We start from the raw sequence: 16,570 nt of genomic DNA, 5'->3' as shown, positions 1-16,570 counted from the left end.
ATCTGATCAAGAGTAATGCGTTAGCGTGTATTAATGAGGTTCATTAGGCTTTGATTGGATACCCGGTGATTCGGTAGGCCCGGTTAGAAAGGTCTTGCTTTAGGATTCGCTGAAGGGTTGTTCTGCTGATGTCTAAGGCAGGAGCTCGTTTCCGGGTGCCAATCTTAGGTGTGTCCATCACGTCACCAACAACCATCGTGATGTTTTCCACAGTCCTCGCAGTTCGTCTTCTGCCGACTCTTCGCCGATCGTGTGCAGAAAAGGGTAGAGGGTAGAACTCCCCATTTTCTTTCTTCAGGTAGACGAACAATCGTTGTTCTGCAGTAAAGGGAGGATAGTGAACCATTTTCGATGATTCAATGGATGGTTCATTCCTTTTTATTGATTGTAAGGAACCTGTGACTAGCAGGGCTAACAAGCCCTGAAATGGTGACACCACCATAAATTCGTGTGATAGCGTTTTAGGTGCTGTCAGCTGTATAGGCCGGCCCATAAGCAGGCTGCAACCAATCAAGCGGTGCATGTGAGCCAAACAGGCCATTAACCAAGTGACGAGATCACTGACTGAGTGCTCGGATCACGTATCCGATGAGTTTTGAAATGGTCATAACTTTGTCATAATTTTATGAAGACAATAGTGAAAAAGAGGGAGTGTCACGCCACGCCCACTGTAATTGGGCGTGGCTTACGAAACTTTCAGGAAATCTAAGTTTGACCCATATCTATAATCTCTGAAATTTTGGTGCAATTTGGAGACGAATTACGTGAGTTATTAAGAGGTTGCGTGTGGGTAGTCACTTATGGGCCACCCTGTATATATTAACATATGTTGTGAACCATATATAATCAGTAATATGAAGCGCGCCATGAAAAGCTTCACGCGCGGCGCGCCATCTGCTGTCATGGTGAATGAAAAACTTGATTGTTTTTACGCAAAATATATTTAGCGCGCTTCATAACTCGCTTTGCTTGACTAGGCACCTAGAACTTTCGTTTAAACTGTTCCAAATTGCAAGTCGAAATTAGGAAGTTCTCAGTAATAACATTGAATAATTTTCGATTTAATCTCTAGATCTGACTATAGGACTTTACCGAAGCTTTCCAGATAGTAAGATGGGTAATTGGTATATGAGTGACATACTGTACAAGTTTGGATAAAATTCTATGCGCTTAATTTAAGATATCACTTTAACACAAGAAAATATCTTAAAATCAGTGTGTTTTACGGAAGGCGATCCATTTTCTTAGAATCTGGATAGTCTATCCTCCTTATCCTTGTCCTTCGATTCTTGTATTTTCGTCACTGTCCTTTTCCCTGTCTGTCCGAATAATACGGACACGGACAAGAGGGACACGGAAAAGAGGGACACGGAAAAGACGGACACGGACAGAGACAAGACAGATAGGGCCAGGGTATTATTTGAACATATCTTTATGTGTTTGTAGCAAACTCCGTGATTCCAGTCATTCACCATGAAACCATCCAAAATATCTTCCGCGTGAGGTTCACGGTTCACCATTTCCCATTCAAACCCCTATATCATGAGCAATTATAACAATATCAGCCACATTGATAGGATTTACTCAAGATATTTTGGGGAAACGATACTGATGAGAAGGGACTCAATGAGAAACTGGACGCCCTAAAAACAATAACTAACAGACCCGACTTATTTGAGTACAGCGAACTATCATTTTACAGTTGGGCACCAGTATGTGTACATGAGTTATATCACTGTATATGACTACAGTGAGTCATTGCGTGTGTACAAAGTGGTGTATATTTCTTGCATTGTGACCGTACTGGTCAGTCTCAGTATTTCTTGCATCAAAATTGTACACGTCCTCACCAAATCCAGAAGAGCAGTCAACCAAGCTGAGGCAGACAACGATGTCGAAGGGGCAATTAAAATTAAAGTTGGTCTTATCATCGGGACCAAACTGATATCCTAACTAGAACCATTATTATGGTGATGATTTACTACAACATCACTAAAAAGTATGTTCCTGATGGTTGGTCCCAGGCGACAGCATTATGCATCATCCCCACTAACAGCCTGATGAACCCTATCTTTAACTCCAATATAGTGCAATCACTGACTAGTTATGTAAATAAATCTACAGCTACAGTCTTAAAATTATTTAAGAAATCAGGAACCCCAGACCTAGAATATCGAAGTTCGAACATTTAATTAATATTCAGTTAATCATAATTAACAGAATTTTAAGAATATTAGCACTAGTGTTACTCGGCCTCCGGAATTCCACTGTCGCAGTAAAACTGGTGCAATAGTATAAACCCGCTCAGTTGAACCCGTACTAAGTGAGCAATTAATTTATTCTGAGTGCCCTCAGTCTCAAGTATCCAATAAAATATTAAAAATAATCTGACAGGAACTTTCTCCATCACCGATCAAATGGATTTAAATAGCTCCTAAATCATGAACTCTCCGCCTAGAGGTGAGTACACTATTCTATACAGTACATCGTACGGAGTGTTTTGCAGTGCAATATAATGATAGTCCAATTAATCTCTAATATTGTGCATAATAGCAAAAATTTGCTTTTTACCCCACCGCCCTATAATTTTTGGTATATTCAATCTACTTCTACATCTGTCCACTTCACTAAGATAATTTTGATACGCACATATAAGTTATAATAAAACAATGCGATGTCTGAGTTTTCATAAAAAGTTAAGTCATTACTATATGCACTATGTTGCAGCTCAATTGCTTTGATGTGATAGTCACTGGAGCACATTGCTTTGTGCAATGCAGCACAAATGTAACATGCTTCACAAGCATTCATTTTATAAACTTGGAAATATTTTTATTGTCAATTCAATGCTCATTATGTGCAGTTATAGCATCGAAATAATTTGGCAGATATTTATTGCAAGGATCTCTACACTGAAGTAAACTTGCCCTAATATTGGCAACATTTTAGTCGTTCTAAGCTTCTGAGCACATTGGTTTGCGATCCGATTATGTGATCAACTTTAGGTAAGACTTTGATATAAATTCAAAGTTTTAATCTTGGAGTCAACGTTCTCCACACTCAGACAAAAATAGATTTTTGCGGTCTGTGGTTTCAAATAGCTGATAGTAACAAATTTTGCAAGAACTATCAGAAGAAAAGTAAGCAGTGATTTGTAGAATCGTTCGTGGCGTGCTAAACATTTTAAGATAAACAATAGTTTTAAACTTGTAAGCTCAATTGACCAGTGGACTACAGCACGTATTTACAAGGCGTTAAGTAATACATAAAACTTGGAGTTCAACATGTAACAGTCTGGATCGTCAATTCAGTCTTAAGAATGAATAATCGATACACCAATCTACAAAAATATCTCCATCGATTTTTTAACCGGTTGCATCACGTTTTCCATGCGTGGAGATGGACTTTTTACCGAAACCACTCAATACAATATTTAGTGGTTACAATGAATACCAGTGCACTTAAGATCGGTAACCACTGCAGTGGTTACCGATCTTAAGTAAGGCTTTAACAATAAAGCTTGTCATTAAGCTTGCACAAACTTATGTAAGTTATTAGCTGGTTTTTTACAAACGGCTCAAATTATTGTTATCAACAGGGCTTTGTATCTAGGAACATTTCGCAAAAATATGGTAAAAGCGAGGAGACATCATACAGAAGAACCTCCATAATATAGCGTGCCTCTCTATAACGATTACCTCCATAATATAGCGTGCCTCTCTATAATATAGCGTGCCTCTCCATAATATAGCGTGCCTCTCTATAACGATTACCTCCATAATATAGCGTGCCTCTCTATAATATAGCGTGCCTCTCCATAATATAGCGTGCCTCTCTATAATATAGCGTGCCTCTCCATAATATAGCGTGCCTCTCCATAATATAGCGTGCCTCTCTATAATATAGCGTGCCTCTCTATAATATAGCGTGCCTCTCTATAATATAGCGTGCCTCTCTATAATATAGCGTGCCTCTCTATAATATAGCGTGCCTCTCTATAATATAGCGTGCCTCTCCATAATATAGCGTGCCTCTCCATAATATAGCGTGCCTCTCCATAATATAGCGTGCCTCTCCATAATATAGCGTGCCTCTCCATAATATAGCGTGCCTCTCCATAATATAGCGTGCCTCTCCATAATATAGCGTGCCTCTCTTAGAAAACGATTACCTCCATAATATAGCGTGCCTCTCTATAATATAGCGTGCCTCTCTTAGATAACGATTACCTCCATAATATAGCGTGCCTCTCTATACCGATTACCGCGGGTATCTCGATAAACCGATTTTTAATTAAACCGTGCACTTTTCGTTCCCCCCGAGGAGCCCGGTATAGAGAGGTCTTACTGTAATACTATACTAAATACTTGTCGTGTCTGAAATTCCAGACATCTTGTTGAATATTAATTTGAACAAGTGAATAGTGCAGGTGCAGTGAACAGCAGGAGTTCACATTTGTCACAGTCTCCCACCAACAACGGCACGTGACTACTCAAGTTACTAGTTAGGTATTGTTCAGTTAGGCACTAATTAATTACATTACGCTGATTGACCACAACTGCTGAGACACAGTTTATATGATATCGACAGATTGTGCTTGCTTTCCAATGATCATGCGACATACACGCAGCCAGAGCAGCTGGAGCAGCTAGAGTAGTCGCCATGGCGTGTTTAACATACACTGCACAATATACTTTAACAGCGGTGCTTGCTGCACAACTTAGATAATTTAAATTTACATACAGGAGTAAGTTGCGCATTATTAAAGTTTTGTGACCAATGTGAAAGTAGCTGACATCAGTACGGGAACTGCACTTGAATACACACGTTAAATACTTTGTTCTGGAAACTCGAATATATTCTAAAATATATTAGTTAGTTAAACTTCCTTATAAATATAATATGATAAAATTAGTTGAATATTTTGTATATCATCATTCAGCTTATCTGAGATACAGCTTAGAAATGGATTAGTATTTCGTGGTAGCTTCTACAAATTTCAAGAGACAAAGTACAGTACATGCTGTATTACTGTACACTGTGGACTCCAATACCTACTCCTGATAACTTGATATAACCGTGAGTAGGGTTGCCAGGACAACATCTAGAGGCAGATTATTACATTAGTACCCATGGCAACCTCTACAACATGATACTTCAAACTTTGGTAAGCGAACACGCGTCTTCTTCCTACACGAATACATTGTAGTATTTACCGACAGTGTGTACACTAATTACTGATAATTAAATGATTACTGATGAATAGACTTTTCAAACCTCAAGGGGTTTATCTTTGTCGGTGATGGCCTGTTTAAGCCCTCTGATGTCGTCACTCAAAACGTCAATCTCACGTTTGGTGTTCCTCTGTTGCCACTCAAGCTCGTCTTTTGCCATCTGTACCTGAAGATAATTATATCAAAAATTTTGTCTAAGTTAACCACTTCATATTTTCGATATTAACAGAGCTAATGAAGAGAATTGCAAGATCAAAACTTGTGTTAAAAACATGCAGGAGGCCAGTAAATAAAGTTAAAAGTGGTGATTCTACCTCATGGATACGTTTCCTGAAAGCGTACTCAGTCCTCAAACGCTGAGCCTCCAGATCGTTAGAAGTCTGCTCAATCATGTTATTAATAGCCTCACGAAGTGCGGTGGAAGCTTTCATTTCCGCTACAGCACGTTGGGTGTTGTAGTTGCTGTGACCGTCCCAAGCATCAGGCATCACGATACCCTCCTTGATGCAGTTGGCGCCCGCGTGGAAGCCAATGTTAGCGGACTGGTTTGTGAGACTGTGGCACGCCTGGTCCACGTCAAGACAGTGCATCTTGTCAGCCAGATCGTCACACATTGCATTGTACGCATCTTGCAGGGCACTGAGCGGGATATTTCGTTTACAAGTCAGCTCACGCATTCTATGATACCCTCTTTATTTTCCTTAACACTAACAGACATTTTATTTTTTATTTTATCTGATATTTCAGTTGAAAATACAACTTAAAACAGAGAATAGAACTTAAAACAGAGAATATAACTTAAAAGTGAACTCACCAGAGTTGCTGGAAAGCTTCATTGACCTTTTGCTGCAGTTTCTCTTTGATACCATTAATAACTTCAACCTCCTGAATGCCGACTGGGTCAACTGAGTTAGCTATAGTTGAGCGATTCTAAATCAATTTCGAGATCAACGGTCTAGTAATGAGTATATTGGTGGCATGTTATTTTATGGTCGTGTAATTGGCCGTGTTTCAAGTAACAACCAGTTCAAAAATACGAACCTTGTTCAGCTCTTGGTTCACTTCGTCATCGACAAGGTCGATAGATACTCTAATAGACCTAGTTGCAAGGTTGTCGTGCACTACCTCAAATGGAGTGTTCATATTCGTGAGGGCCGTCTCAGTTCTGAAGAGATAGATTTATATAATGAGATGCTCTGGAGTCTGGACCAGTAACTCCTGATATAATACTGGATCAACAAAATTTCGATTGAGTTATTTGAAAAAAAAAAGAAAAAGAATCCTTAGAAGCTATCCTACCAATAGCTAAGGAAGTCTTCAAGGAGTTTAACCTGTTCATTAACACAGAGAAAACAGAATTTACCCATGTTTTCCTCGCTCCTGTTGGGGAAACAATCCCTGGTCGTGATGATACCATGTTACGTGGAAATGAAGATTGGCGGAAGAGTAAGATTCTTGGGTCATTGTTGTGTAGTGAAAGTGATATAGCTGCTCGATGCATTGCTGGGAACAATGCCTTCTATAAGTTCACCAAGATCTGGTCTCAGCAGAATATCTCCGTTACCAGAAAGATAGCAGTATACGAAGCTCAAATTGTATCAATCATCATGTACAATTGCAGTAGTTGGTGTCCTACTGCAAAGTCACTAGAAAAACTAGACATTTGCCATAGAAAACACCTTAGATCATTACTGAACATTTATTGGCCTCATGGAACAATATCCAATGCAAACTTATACCTAAGATGTAACTCAGTAAAGCTATCAGATCGTGTCCCTAAAGCAAGGTGGAAGCTCCTAGGTCATATCTTGCGTAGTGCTGATGACTCCCCCGCTGCATTAGCGTTAAAGTTTGCTGTCACAACAAACTGTACAGGGCGCGTCGGTGCGCATCGTAAGAATTTGTTCAAGATTATTGTGAATGATTTGACCCGTAGAGGTTTAAAACTTAACTCTTTGAATGATCTTAATAAGCTTAAGATATTAGCCGATGATAGAGTTGCTTTAGGGACTACGGGTGGAAGATGAATAATTGATATTCCAACAGCATCTTGTTCCCTGCATTGTGCTGATTCCGGGAAGCATTTTGTTTACGCTCTCATCATTCTGTAGGATGAGATATCGTTCATTTAAAATTGGGTAATTATAGGCCTGTCAAGGATTTCAGCCTAATTAAGAGCTGATCAATTGCAGCTAGTTGTGCCATATAAGGGATAACTGAGGTCACGTGACATTCGGTCCTATCACGTGACCGCTAATCCTATCACGTGACCTTGATTCGTAAAGCCTCGGGCACGTGATCACATTCGTAACGTGTCGTATGCCGACTAGGAGATTTTGTGACGTCACCAGAGCTGAATAATATCGTGTATCGGGTGTAATTGGACCCAATTAGAGCAGCTGAGCGCTCAATTATAGCAGCATCTGGTACCACCTTCTGAAACCCAGCAGACAGCTGGCCCAGAGAATCGAAATTAGAAGGATTTTTTATTGATGGAAATCGAAGCGGAAACCTTGTAACCCTATGTTTTCGATGACGCCGAACAAGATTAAACAGGTTATAATTGTCCTACTCTCGTGTAAATTGCTCTAAAACGTGATTGAAATTGTAATGATGCTATCAATTGTAATACAGTTTTTACATTAAGCTGAGCGGCGTAACGGCTGGCATTCCTGGGCCGCACTCATCCCAGATTGTCATTCCGCCGCAGCTTCAATTTATCTGGATATTACAGCCTGGGGTCCCCAGGTAACGACTGGAACCGCTATATCTGCCTAATCTCAGCTATTGTAAATAACGAAGCCTGTGATCCGCACATCAGGTATTGACCACATTGAACGGGCTTGAATCGAACAAGCCGTGTTATTAATATTAAAGATATTAATACCAAAAATCGTATTACTAGATTACCTTCTTGTCATTTGTGCGAAGTGCGTACTCTTTATACTGCAGTTTGAAGTGCATTACAGAGTTAATGTTATGTGTATTATACAGTTACAGTTATGTAACTGTTGCACACAGTAAAACTTACTGCGATCGCGCTGATAAGAAGTGAACTGATAAGAGTCGAGTAAAATTGCAACGTAACTAAAATCAATGTAACACCGCTATATGAATAGTGATCATTTCTCAAATAGTTTTCTCAATATTGCAATGAAGTTGTCCGATTTTATTGATGGAACGTGTGACAGCCTTCCATGTCACAGTCCTCCGTCAAACAAGGACATCCTTCGTTTTCTTTTGAGCCACAAGGAAAACCATGCGACTCATGTCGATTTAATGCTGGCCGAGGTTTCAAGTTTGATATTAAGTCATTACAGTACCATCGAAGTGAGTGCTAGTGTTTTTTAGGTATTTACCCTACAGCACAGGTTGTTCACGATACATCAGTCCGGTTTCAAACATATATTTTCTGCGGGGGAAAATAAGAGAAATATAGCCGATCGATCTTTCATAAATTAATCTACAGATGTTTAAAATTTGTTGCTTGGAGAAACAAATTTTAACTCTAGCTGTCTTGATCTGTACTGATCACCATTTTAGGATGACTTGATTTCTTTTAGGGGTTTTGAATATTTTAATGGTGTAAACAGTTTCTTAATAGTTATTTGATGTTTTTTTCTTTTCAAAATATGCAGACGTAGCGGGTCTGCGAGGCCGTTTGTTATGCCACTGCAACTGTTTTCCATATATGTAATGCAAATGATTGGTTTGAATATTTATTTAAAACTTGCTGTATTATACACTATACAGCAAGCATGATTATTTATTCATTTAAAGACAAAATATGGGTACAATCGTGTCGGTAATTCTCTAACTAAAGAAAGGGGCGATAGAAATCATTAAAGTATATAATAAAATAGCGTCACCTCTCCTTGTGGGTGGTCAGAGCCGCTATTTCAGCGTTAGTATCAGCAATAGTCTGTTCTAACTTATCCTTCCATGCGGTAATATCACTCATTCTATCGTACAACCTGCAGAGTATTAATAGTCAGTTTCAAGTCACGTTGGGCTTAACACACTCGTCAGTAAATCACCTGGGTTTAGATATGTAGCTGACAAGTTTTCTACTCATCTAATAGACCTTATAAATAACTAGGGAAACTGGAAGACCATGTGAAATTTACTTTTCAGATAGATGACATAATCTATGAATCTGATCAATCACTACAAGCTCCCAACATCCAGTCAATTCTATAACTTAAAGCATAATTATGAACAGATATAGTGACCTTGTGGTATTGTCGTTCTGACCCCAGTTGGTCTTGTTATCCGTATCATTTCTCAGTTGTCTTGCAGCTTGTCTTATTTCCAGAGAGCCACCTTGCTGTCGGGTAGCTGTAGATGAAATAATAGAGTTGGAGTTGTGCCAATCATTTGGGGCAAATGTTGTGCCTGTCTTCGTTAGGTAAGTTCCGGTAGGTCCATTTCCAGTCTGAAAGAATATTGATTTCAATTCATAATCATACGAAAGGCAACTGTCGAAGATTTAATCTCATAGAGGAATAAAACTAGATTATGGAGTCAAAAAGGAGAGTATGTTTTGTTCTATGATATCAAACTTTTACAGATCATAACTTGATAAACAGCTGCTCAATTAAAAGAGTACAAGTGCATAGTATTATATATACTATGCAATTAACCTTACAAACATTCAGAGGATTACCTTATAGTCCCCACTAGTAGATGTCATGGAAACGCATGTCGCGTTTTTGTTAGCGTATGTTGTCGCTGACATACTAGGACTCTGTACAGAAAGTATATTTTACATTATTAGGACGACAGTAATTTAAATTATAAAATGTTTAATAACAAGAAACACTCAGCACCAGTTGCCTAGGCATGCCTGCTGCCTTGGATCAAATTTTGAATGTTGAAAATAAATATGGGCATATTTTTATGTTAACCTCTGGGATTTGTTTGACATTGTGGGCAAAATATTGGTTTGCAACAAACTGAGACTAAATTACGCTGAGTAATCGCCTTTAGGTTAAACGAGATCCAAAGGGTCTGGGTTCCCCCTTAGCGTGTGTGATTCTATTGCACTAAGAAATTTCACTTTCTAGGGTCTTATCTAGTTTTATCCTTTGGAGGCACCTTCAGATTTTATCACAAACCCTGATATACTTTCCTCCAATCAGGCTCTTGGGGAGAAAATCATTCAAAAAGAGTGCTGCAAACCATTGTTTAAAAAACATAACATCTTAATCTTCAGAAACTACACTTAGCACACGAATACGAAAACCTTCCAAATTTTAAAACTTCGGCAACCTCTGTCACTCCACGAGCAGTATAGTATATCTAGTAGATAGGAAACTGTTTTCACAAAATTTCCACTATCCTCATTCCTCAGACTTTATACCGAGATCAACCAGGCTATTTTTTCCATCGACTTCTTTTTTCTTTAAAAAAGCATAAGATGGTTAGAAGTGGTAGGAATTGAGGATGGGTAGGGTAGGTAGGTAGGTTTTTCGTGGTGTCACAAAGCAAAACATGCATTACCCTCCGCATACATGTGCTCCTTCATAAATGTACACATAGCGTAAAAAGTGGATTTTGGTAATGCTGCGCCTTGCCCATACGTTCAAGCCAGGTTCAAGGGATGTAACTTCAGTCGATCATAATTGCAATGAATTCAGTGTTTCATTAATATCATAGCTACAGTATGCGAAACAATTTCGAAAACAGTTGCCAGCTGCAATTACAAAGACGAAATTTAAAAAGCAAACTGATCGCAATCAAATCCAACATTTTAACCATTTTCTTGACCAAGTAGTAAGTACAGAACATAAAACTAGATTTTGAGAATAACAAAACATATGTCCGAAGAACGTAGCCATCATCGAAAACCAATAAAATCACTTTACAATTGTAGAATTGTGCACTTTAAATGACGCAAATTGCTACTCAGCGGTGCGCATGGCTAGGCTGGCGATCAAATTTTCAACGAAAGCAAACAGAACAGACCGCAACTAAATTGTCCGATTATATGCGCGTGAATTTCCTTTAATAACTGCATGCGTCGCATTACGTGCCATTATTCCATATATGGTCATGCGAATTGAAATCAGGACGGGTATCAGATTTAGTTAGAAATGTGAATGTGAATTTGTTATTGGTGAGTCCCCAAATAATATACCATATTTACCGACCGATCCATGTCAAGGGAAAGATCAGCGGTTGAAAATAACACAGCTAACCAGTGAACGTAGTCATACTGCAAATTAATCGCGATGCATATATTATATTCGAACGAATTTTGCTAAGTATTATGATATAGAATTGTAATTATAGGACTTATAAAGACAGTTGATGGAAATTTAGCGTCCGCCTATGGCCTAACGGGCGCAATTCTTGTTTATTTGAAATTGAATCAATTGTTAAGTATGAGAATCAAGCACTACATTTCTGCTTTCAGCCATACAAAATTACACTGACAACTGATGGAAACAATGGCATTGCAATATAAATTGAATACTGTGTGGCCAGATAACAACTAACTAAACATATTATATGTAGATGTACTGATTATTATTATTATTAAATCTAAAATAGCTAATAATTTAATAAATTATTAACAGGCCCCTTAACGTGGGCAATAATATACGCTTTATAAATTATATAAACAAATTGCAGTCTATTTTTCCAATGTTGTTAAGTGTCTCTTTAGATCTGTTTTGGTGTTTTGTGGGAGTTCCCACATTTGTTGGTTGAGAATGCTCAACATAACATACATGATGCTTGACTGCTTTATTGACCCGGACAGGCACCGGGGGCAGACATCCCAACACCAGTGCGTTGGGACATAGTGTTGGTCTGCTTCAGGACGTGTTAGATCCTAGAGAAGCCGCCATCCCCTCTACTGCTTTAGCTCAGCGGCAGCATGAGCCCTGGTTTCCTGCCACATCGGTACCTCTGAAAGTACAGAAAAGTGGTGGATTTCGGGGTCCAGGATCCTCCCTCTTTAATCTTTACGGTGGTGTTATTTCTCTGAGATGTTTGCAGAGTCTTTATTTTATGATCTTTCTAGTTTAGTTGGATAAATCCTGGAGAGCATCATTTTGACCCCAAAGAAATTCGACTCTTCTAATGAATGCTTTTTGTGTGCTGCTTTTTGTTAACACTTCATCTAGATAGGAATGTGAGTCAGCCCCACCCAGCTCTTCTTTTAGCTGCAGGTAACTGGTGTCTTGCACCTCCAGACACAATAGGAGCTGGTGTACAGGAGAATCATCGAAGCTGTTGCAGAAACGACAGGCCTCACCACTGTCACCACCCATGATCTTTTGGATATTCGCAAAGAGTGGTGAGCTGCCGTGAATGTAGTCCATTATTCGGCTGTCCAGATTTTTACTCGTGTTGTGCCCGAATAAGAAGTTGTTTTTGTCTAGGAGCAGCCCACTGTTTTTGATCTTTGTGATCACACCAAGTATCTTGGTCTCCTTGTTGTTACTGACAGTTCTGCATTGCAGATTTGTTTCGATGCTGTCAATCCAGATCTTATTTTTGTAGCTCATTATGTCTGCCTGAGTGTAATAGGCCAGATCCTTGAAATGTTGCTGCGTTAGGTCTATCATTCTGGTTCCGTGTGACTTATTTTCTTTCCAAAGGAAGTACTTTTTCAGTGACATTGTTAAGACATGAAAGCTTGGTATTCTGCTTTCGTCAACTTGGTAGAGTGTAGCTGAGAGGTTGTCACCTTGTGTGAGTACTTTGCACATGAATTTAACCGAAAGAGCTTCGAGTTGTACTGAAGGGGTTAGGGGGTATCCAAAGAAGATTTTGATCTTTTGGCTAGCCCCCTCCTCTACTCAACATTTAACACTTAATCACGTTTCCGATCATTCGGCTGAGTTGGTCGAAGGTCAACCAGGCTAATGGAACACTATCATGCACATATCACTCAAAAACCAAAATTACGGATTAGTCGCGCAAAAGTAAGTCTTATAAATCTTTACTCTTACTCAATATATGAATGCAAACGATGTTGTTTTAACCTAATATAACCTAATATAACCAGAGCCCTCGCACGACCACCATACAGCTAACAGCGTTTTTCATGGATGATCATTAATCTTACTTGGCCGGCGACGCTCAGCCTGTCATTCCGCCAAATTTTTATGAACATTACAGCTTGTCATACCTTTTATGACCCTGTATCGTAAAAACGCTAAAGGGGGTGAAACGACAATGGGGGTCACGACGTGATACAAATTACAGCTTAGAGTCCCCAGGTAAGATTAATTACTGTACATTTGACTGTCGCGTGAAATTTTTAGCATGTTCTCTAGCGCATGGCCCTAAATTACTTTTCGAAACCTTGGAGGACTTCGCCGCTTCGACGCGCCGCGCAAACTAGCATTCTTGCTTCGCATTGACCATTTCACGGCCCCAACGTTAATGTGGCTGTTGCAGTGTTGCGATTGTGTTGGTTCAGCCGAATTAATTATAATGTAATCAAGTTTATTTTTTCTTTTAGTTAGTTGTCATCCGGCCAAACATTAAGCAACTTATATTGCAGTACCAGGTACCTTTTATCAATTAGTTTATCAAAATATGTCATTGTAATTTTGCATGGCTGAAATGTAACGCTTGATTTATATATATATATAATAATTAATTGAATTTGCAAATAAAAAAAATTGTTAATGGTCTGGCCCGGCGCGCGCTACTTCGTAGCTCGTGCCATCGAGCCATTTAGAGAAAAAATCGGCGCGCGCTACTTCGAAGAAATTTAGACGAGTAACATCCGTCAAGCTTCGCATCGATGCTTTGCATCGACGATCGTTGCTCTGCTTTGCAAGCGGGCGGGCGCGCGCCACTGCAAGGGCAAGGGCTCTGGCGATTCACGATAGAGCAATTCGAAACCCTAACCATCGAATCTAATTCTATTCCTAACCCTAACCTAGTCCCTGACAAAAGCATATGCTGAAATCTTGTAGCGCGATGCGTTACTGTGCCGCGCCGCGCACTCAATTATGAGGCTTCTCACAGCGACATCTAGATCGGCAAAATGCGCTACTGTGTACTGTGTCACACCGAGCTGCGGTGAATTGACATCGTCAATTAAGCTGAAATCCTACAATCCTAACGAGAAATTAAACTGAAACCAACTGTAGTTGGTAGTATAAATGATAAACTTCGTTCACATAATACATGTGTTTACGCGCGCTACTGTGTACTGCAAGCGAGAGGGCTTTGGTTAGAGCAATTACTCGCCTCCCGGCGTGCGGCGGTAAATTTTGTGAAACAGCAGCGCGAAAGCAGTACATGGTTAGGTAAACCATGGACTGACCCGGCATTGCTCTAACCAGAGCCCTATCGCTTGCAGTAGCGTGCGACCGCCGAATTAGGCGGTATATTACTTGTTGCTTGTGATACAAGCGCGTCACGCAGTACGCGTAGACTCATGTCATATGTGTCATGTGCATGGCTAGGTAAAAACCCGGCACGTCACGCGCTACTTTGCAGAAATTAATTGCATTTTCTTCAGCTTCATTTTTCGAGAAGTTAGCAGCATGCGTTTATACTTAGCTTTGATCAAATGTTGAATGTCAAAAAAATGAGTACCTATATACCAGTATAAACTTGCAGGTATAACAGTATAATTTGGCTTTTACTAATTCGCTCGCCCAAAAATTTTACGTGACTTTGGTTTTTATGGTTTTGCAGCCGTACAAAACGGTTTTACATAAACCCTAATCCCAACCCTAACCCTAACCATAACCCCGAAGCTAACCATAACCCTTACCACAATCCTAACCTTAACCCGAGCCCTAAACAATCGAATTCGTATTTTACTAGCCTGTCACGTGACCAAAACGGTTTTTTTGCCCATAACTCTCCTGGGAAGCATTTTAACCCTACGTCATGGTGGGTGATTCGGAATCAGCGTCCAAAAATACACCGATTTGGATCACTTTCATGCCCAAAGGGCCTTTTCACAAGAATTTTCCTAAAATTTGTTTTCACGTGGTTTACTAGATAATAATAACGATCGCAGCGCGCAGAAATTGCTGCTTTGCTTCGCAGAGGAACGATCTCGATGGGTTGACATTGCATCGTCAAGCAATCAATTATGCACGAATGTTTAACTTTAATGTCTATATTGTTGAAGATATGGCGGAATAACTTTGCGGTTACTTTATTAGGAAAATGTAAAATTTTATTTTATTTTATTATATATTATGTATTAGGTGAAAAGTAATCATACATTTTCAAAATCAAAATTATTGTTAACCAATTTGCAAGAAATATTAAATATAAAGAAATGCAATTGCAAAGCTACTGCAGATAAAATGTTGATGGCTATAGGCAAAGCTACATCGAGCGCAGCAGTATTGAGTATTTAGTCAAGCTCCCAGAATGGCCAATGCCTTTTCACATGACACCTGCAAAGTAAATACAATGATCTTTCTCAGACAATCGATTTGATATTTTTAATCATGCCATGGATACATTCATGAAATTTTAGTGTCGTATTTTACTTTAATTCCAATTCCAACGCAAACAAGTACAACTTTTTAAATACGCGTACTACAACGTACAAGTCTGAGAGTCTAATAACAAAACAGATTATTAAAATTACCTCACAGGATCCTTCCATATCAGCTAAATAATGCTAGTGATAAACGTTTTAATCCATGTTAATATAACGCTTTTCAATTTAAACATTAAATAATTATAATAATACCGCACTGGATTATCCAATATAGTATATAATAACTTCGTAAAGGTAAACAAAATTAAATCTTAGCAGATGTTAAGATTTAAATCTATTTGCTATTGCACACCTCACCAACCAAACCTCACAGAATACTGCTTAACAAGTAATAAAATCGTCAACAAATTTAGCTAAGCGGACTATGGACAATGAGCGCAAAAAAGAGAGCAGGTTCGACCAAAAAAGGACTACATAATTGGCACATTGCCCAGTATCACTGTAAAAAGCTATCAAAGACACAATTCAATTCGCTATGCTTAAAAACCAATTAAGAATTAAAACTAGCAGGAACCCCAATCTACAGAAAACTAGCTAGCATACACAATACACGATAATCGAATAAATATTTACTGGGATCACTAGACTCTATTATCATATTATCACTACTATCCTATCTGAGAAGTTGAAAATAATAACAATAAGGTAAATTTTCGTTGCTATTAGCCTGATAGGTACACTTAAGCTTGAAAATCGGCCCAAATGAGAAAAAGCATGGGTCATACATCCGTATACCTGATGGCACTGCCTCGACAGTGCCATGAGACTGAGAGTGCTACGAGAGTGCCACGACAGTTCCACGAGAGTGCCGCGACAGTGCCGTCGGGATCCGGAT

The 16,570-nt window shown here is 39.1% G+C and overlaps 1 protein-coding gene across 1 annotated transcript in view; it reads right to left on the bottom strand.

The window, feature by feature from the left end:
• Positions 1-16,570, bottom strand: part of LOC134811746 (tektin-B1-like) — a 74,764-nt gene that overhangs the window by 4,794 nt on the left and 53,400 nt on the right. The window contains exons 2-8 of the mRNA XM_063818793.1: positions 9,901-9,981; positions 9,467-9,669; positions 9,104-9,208; positions 6,276-6,399; positions 6,049-6,119; positions 5,549-5,873; positions 5,278-5,400 (exon numbers count right to left, since the gene is read on the bottom strand). Of these exons, the coding sequence (XP_063674863.1) occupies positions 5,278-5,400; positions 5,549-5,873; positions 6,049-6,119; positions 6,276-6,399; positions 9,104-9,208; positions 9,467-9,669; positions 9,901-9,972 (1,023 nt within the window). The 5' untranslated portion in view covers positions 9,973-9,981. The remainder of the gene's footprint in view (positions 1-5,277; positions 5,401-5,548; positions 5,874-6,048; positions 6,120-6,275; positions 6,400-9,103; positions 9,209-9,466; positions 9,670-9,900; positions 9,982-16,570) is intronic.

The sequence above is a fragment of the Bolinopsis microptera genome, chromosome 1 (genome assembly GCF_026151205.1).
Source record: "Bolinopsis microptera isolate Bmic1 chromosome 1, MBARI_Bmic_1.0, whole genome shotgun sequence".
In the NCBI taxonomy this organism is placed as follows: Eukaryota; Metazoa; Ctenophora; class Tentaculata; order Lobata; family Bolinopsidae; genus Bolinopsis; species Bolinopsis microptera.
The sequence above is the reverse complement of the archived record's forward strand: the minus strand, read 5'-3'. Positions and strand labels throughout refer to the sequence as shown.